Raw genomic sequence first — 5,750 nt, 5'->3', positions numbered from 1 at the left:
CTTGTTAAAAATTCTTCTTATTTAACCCTAGCTTTCTACAGCTGTTTTCAAGATCACAGTAAGCATGCCTCTTCAAAGGAGGAAAATAAGGCGGAAAAGTAGTCACAAATGCATGCTATAGCTTCTTCATTTCCTTTCTTAGGAGCAAATGAGTACAGAAACTCATTGTCCACTGCTTTTTGAAGTGTTCCATGTACGTGATGTGTTTGCTTTCAAAGCGATACATATGTTCCCTTGATCTGTGTTCCTGGTTTTACGGCTCATGTTCTACACTGACAGCCATACTTATAAACCTTTAACTCCATCATCCTCACTCACTGCCAGGATATGTACTGTTTATTCTGAGATTTTGAAAAAAATAAGTTTCTTTGTTTCCTGAAAGAAAAACGAAGCAACTCTGAGAACATGGGTGTAGGATTGCTTATAGATGTATGTGCCTGTAGAGATAATTAGATGTTCTAGCAGTGTTGTGATGTGCAAGGATCTCTGAGAACCCCCTTCCTCTTGGTGTCCCTCTCTTCCTGGATCTTGTGCTTTCTCTGCCACCTGTTCACAGTCCATTTTCAATGTGTGGCCGTGTCCTAGGGAGCATGGATTGAACTAGACATGCCAGAATGTCATGATCAAACAAACATGTATGTTTTTCCTCGATGGTATGACATATTTTATGTCCATCTTCTTTCTACTCAAGCACCTGTCCTTCATTTATTCATTCTGTCTGGGCTAGTGCTAGTAATGACGGTTTGTATTTTAATATTTTGTCTAGGTCTAAGTTTTTCTCCATTTTGCAAAGTAAGAGTCCTTAGGGAAGTAGGAGGCAAGGAGGAAGGCCGCTTTCAGTATATGTCAAATCTGTACATTCTAGACGCAAAAAAAAAGTAATTTCTGTAGGGATTTGGGTGAGCCTTAACCGAGATCTGGTTCTTTAGCTCAAGGATCTGAAATGATACAGGAATGGCAAATCATCAGTGCTGGGGATTGGTCTTGTAGTTTGTACACAGTTCTCAACCCAGGTAACTTGTCAATTCACCTCGCTTCAGATGAGCAAAATCTCTTCCCCCACTTAGCAGAGAGAAGCTTAATCAGGAATGTCCTAATGTGGCATCTGCGATTAGCTCATAAGCCCCACAAATTAAAGGTGGTCACCTGGGTTGGGTGCGTAAGGAAGCCTGCTGCCCTGTCAGGCAAGAGGGAGAATGGTCCTAACTGTGAGACTTCATCTTCCCCATGGGGTGGGTGCGTCTGCTACGGACCGTAGCCGTGGTTCTCTGCGTGACGTGCAGGGATGCCGGGCATGAGAAGGTTAACTTGCTATTTAACCACAGCACTGCTTGACTGGGGTTGGCTCGTTTGTTGCAATGTGTGATTTCTGACCTGTGTCTGACTTGCATCAGCTCACAAGTTCCGAATCGTTTTCACCTTTGTTCGCTGAATAAAAGAACTTGACATAGGTGACTGTGATCGTATCACTTCAGTCCCTATTTCCCTCGTCAGGTATAAGAGCATGTAAAACATATTTTCCTCTGCTTTTACGTAACAACTGTAAAAACTCAAATGAAGTCTGGTTTACCCCTTTTAATCTGTGACACACTGGTAACTTATAGAACATGCTTAGCAGCTCCGATAACCTGATTCTGAATGCTCTATGAGAATTTTTGGCAGTTTTCTAAACCAGTTATAAAGTTAGTCAAGTAAGGAAGCTGCCTGTCTTGTTTCTCTGCGGAAAAGAAGTACAATTTGTAAAGATTATGGATGTTAGTTTTAGGTGATAGTCAGCTGGTATAGATCCAGCTTTTCCTTGTGGGCTTTTTACCATATTCATACCTGTTGATTTTGTTTTTAGAGTGCCTCAATTTTCATAATTTGATTTAAATTGTTCATATGTCCCATTACAGCATGTAACGTAAGACATAAATAGAAAAAAAATCCACTAGTATGTTGTGATACATTGGACATGCTTCCTGCATCAGAAGTCAATGGATGATGTTGAGATCTGTTTGTTCGATTGGAAAAGCAGGTATGGTGACAATATTATGTGTTTAGTCTTCTGCTTTAGTAAGAACAAGAATAGCAATAAAAGTCTGAAGATTCTTGGACACTTGCTTAGGGGCCCAGTGTTAGAAATGTAAGGTGATATCTGCTGCAGGTAGACACTCTGGAGGGGACAAGTGTGCGTGTGCTATTTGTGATAATACTGTGTGAAGAATTGGTTAAGTGCTTTTATTCAGCTCTGGTTTTGAAATGTATACATTTCTCTAAACCTTCCTGGACCATCCTTTCCCAGTGTTTCAGGCAAGTTTGAGTACTTCTGGCTTTCGAGTTCCGTTAGAATTTACATGTCATATCATTCTGGTTAGGAAATGGCTGCTGTGTCAGATGAGCTTCAAAGTTCACAGCATGATTTATTTAAAAAAGAAAATAAATCACAGACAGAAATCTTAAAAAATCGAATGTCAGCGAGTGACTCAAACACTTTTCCTTCAAGTGCTGCGTCATACATTGACACAAATACATTATTATCTGGGAGCCTCTGACACACTGGGTAAATAATTTTGAATTGAGTCCACTCTTAAATGTTTCCTTTCACTAAGGTTTCCTTGGTTTCTGCTGTGGATATTGAAAGATCTTTACTTTTTCAAAATAATGATTAATTTCTAAGGAGGTAAATGTTTAAACAGAAATGTCAGTGGTGTTCTATATTCATCTTCTTTGTAATACTGTTGACAGGGCAAGATGTAAGGACTGTCGAGTTGGGGGGTTTTGTGTGTGCGTATGCACACAGACACACGCGCACACACATGTGCCTGTGGCTTTTCTTTGGCAGGTTTTTCAAACTTTATGAAATACTTTCCAAAAATCATTCTCAGGCAATTTAGCAATGCTGTTCCCTGCAAGAATTGATGTAGTATCTGGTTTGAGGACCTACTAAATATTCTCAAGTTTTTAACTTGCCAGCTGATTATAAAATTAATATTAATTTGGGAAGGTGGGGGTATAGTTCTGTGTTTCTTACAAGCGAGTGAAATTGCGAAGCTCCCCTTAGGATACAGACTGTTCTAGGGAGCCTGGGATGTATTCTGAGCAAATGAATTGTGAATGTTGCAGAGGGATAGTTAAAATTCTAGAAATGCAAGAAATTGGTAGATTAAGACGCTATTTTTTGTATTATATCAAGTATTCATACCAACTGTTTTGTTGTAAGGCACCTTAAACAGATCAATGTGGTGCTGTAATTTCAACATGTGCAAGCGTTTATTTTTTGACATTGAAAACTGTTCATTCTCAGTTATCAATCTTCTCGCTTTTCTTTCAGATTGCTCTTCACATCTGTAGAAATGGACAGCAGCAGTTTCATTCAGTTTGACGTGCCCGAGTACAGCAACACTGTTCTGAGCCAGCTGAACGAACTCCGCTTGCAAGGAAAGCTATGTGACATAATTGTGCATATTCAGGGTCAGCCGTTTCGAGCCCATAAAGCTGTCTTAGCTGCCAGTTCCCCCTATTTCCGTGACCATTCTGCATTAAGCACCATGAGTGGCTTATCGATATCGGTTATTAAAAATCCCAATGTTTTTGAACAGTTGCTCTCTTTTTGTTACACTGGAAGGATGTCCTTACAGCTGAAGGATGTTGTTAGTTTTCTCACTGCGGCTAGCTTTCTGCAGATGCAGTGCGTCATTGATAAATGCACACAGATACTGGAGAGTATTCATTCAAAGATCAGTGTTGGTGATGTTGACTCCGTCACTGTTGGTGCTGAAGAAAATTCAGAAAACCGCAACGGAGTTAAAGACAGCAGCTACTTTGCCAATCCCGTTGAGATATCTCCCCCCTATTGCTCTCAGGTGCGACAGTCGACAGCAGGCAGCGATCTTAGGATGGAAGCTACTCCAGGCAAAACTCTGCGCAGTCGTCTGCAAGAAGAGGGGCACTCAGATCGAGGAAGCAGTGGGAGTATCTCTGAATATGAGATTCAGATTGAAGGTGATCATGAGCCAGGAGACCTGATAGTGAGGGAAAGTCAGATTGCAGAGGTGAAAGTTAAGATGGAAAAGTCTGACAGGCCGAGCTGCTCTGATAGCTCTTCCCTTGGTGATGATGGATACCACACTGAAATGGTGGACGGGGAGCAAGTGGTGGCAGTAAATGTTGGTTCCTATGGGTCTGTCTTACAACATGTTTATTCCTTTACCCATGCCTCGTCACAGGCTACAGGTGTGTCTGATGCCTTCGGAAGCCTGAGCAATACGAGTCCCTCGAGGTCAATGCTGAGCTGTTTCAGAGGGGGCCGTGCACGCCAAAAACGGGTATCTGCAGGTCACTTGCATGGCGATGTTCAGGGCTTGGTGCAAGGGGCTGACGGTGAATCTATGGTGAGTAACCCAGGATATGAAAATAGTTCACGGGAAAGAAATACAAGAGGCCACTGGTACCCATACAATGAGAGGCTCATCTGTATTTACTGCGGGAAGTCTTTCAACCAGAAAGGGAGCCTTGATCGACACATGCGATTGCACATGGGAATAACTCCTTTTGTGTGCAAGTTTTGTGGGAAGAAATATACCCGCAAGGACCAACTTGAGTATCATATTCGTGGTCACACAGACGACAAGCCCTTTCGTTGCGAGATCTGTGGAAAATGTTTTCCTTTCCAGGGTACACTAAACCAGCATTTGCGAAAAAATCACCCTGGGGTAACAGAAGTAAGGAACAGGGTGGAGTCTCCAGACAGAACAGAAGCATTTGTGGAACAGAAAGTAGATAATGATGCTTCAGCTTCTGAAGCTATGGATTCTAGTATGGAAATTCATGCAATGTCTAACACATCTGATTAAAATACCACATTCAAAGTGCAACACAAAAAAGCACATTACTTACGTATTTTTTAAATCTTTTATTCTTTTAGTAATCTTCAATACAGATATAACAGCCTTTTAATTTTCCTGACCTTCTGGAAATCGGTTTGAAATGGATTCTGGAGAAGAACTGCATAAGTATTCTGTGGTTTTGAAGGAGGATGGGTTGGTTGTTTGGTTGTTTTGGGGTTTTTTTCCCCACTTTTGAAGATGCTCAAAATATAAAACACGGTGCGCTGGGGAAAGGATAGGAAGAGTCTACTAAAGTGTCCCTACTGGTTGATCTGGCAAGACAAAAATTCCAGTGGAGAAAGATATTAGAATAAGATTGGCAGCTCTGCTGGGTATACCCAGAAGCTGTAATCTCCCTAATTTTTTTATTAAATCCTGTTGCTGGTAATACATTACACAGCAGTGGGGAGAGAGGATATTATAACTTGGATTCCTTCCGTGTGTCACGATGAAATCTCTTTGCTTTTACTAACTGTTTTTGGTAGTTAGTCTGTTTATATATATAAATTGGCTTTATATATATATAAAATGCTTTCACTTATTCTGGTTGAAGTGAATGTAAGAGTATGTCAGGGTTTATACTGTAGACCACTCTTCCAACTGCTAGGTCTCCTCTCTGCTTAGGAATTAGGACTTCCGACTGTGGGAGGATGGTTTTGGTTTTAGAAGAATGTTGGTTAGGTTTCATTTTATTAAACTATTACTTTGTGTGCAGAAGTGAGCAAAGTGAATTCCCTTGTTTTAATAGCTTTGCTTTATATCATATGTAAACCAAATGCCATAAATCTATTAAATTATGGTTAAATTGTTGAGGGGTTTTGTTAGTTGTCTAGAATGCAAGCTGGACAACCTGTGGTGCTGACCTTTTTATATATATAGAAA

The 5,750-nt window shown here is 40.7% G+C and overlaps 1 protein-coding gene across 1 annotated transcript; it reads left to right on the top strand.

The window, feature by feature from the left end:
• The first annotated feature begins 1,976 nt into the window (after positions 1–1,976).
• On the top strand, positions 1,977–5,020 carry ZBTB34 (zinc finger and BTB domain containing 34). Its single transcript, XM_009876568.1, has 2 exons — positions 1,977–2,017; positions 3,314–5,020. The coding sequence occupies exons 1-2, from the start codon at positions 1,977–1,979 to the stop codon at positions 4,833–4,835; spliced, it is 1,563 nt and encodes a 520-aa protein (XP_009874870.1). The 3' UTR covers positions 4,836–5,020.
• The last annotated feature ends 730 nt before the right edge of the window (positions 5,021–5,750 follow it).

This window comes from Apaloderma vittatum, unplaced genomic scaffold, assembly GCF_000703405.1.
Source record: "Apaloderma vittatum isolate BGI_N311 unplaced genomic scaffold, ASM70340v1 scaffold43219, whole genome shotgun sequence".
In the NCBI taxonomy this organism is placed as follows: Eukaryota; Metazoa; Chordata; class Aves; order Trogoniformes; family Trogonidae; genus Apaloderma; species Apaloderma vittatum.
The sequence above is the reverse complement of the archived record's forward strand: the minus strand, read 5'-3'. Positions and strand labels throughout refer to the sequence as shown.

Coding starts and splice junctions, on each gene's coding strand:
- ZBTB34 (XM_009876568.1), top strand. CDS start 1,977: ATGGATGATGTTGAGATCTGTTTGTTCGATTGGAAAAGCAG. Junction 2,018..3,313: donor TTGTTCGATTGGAAAAGCAG/GTATGGTGACAA, acceptor CTTTTCTTTCAG/ATTGCTCTTCACATCTGTAG.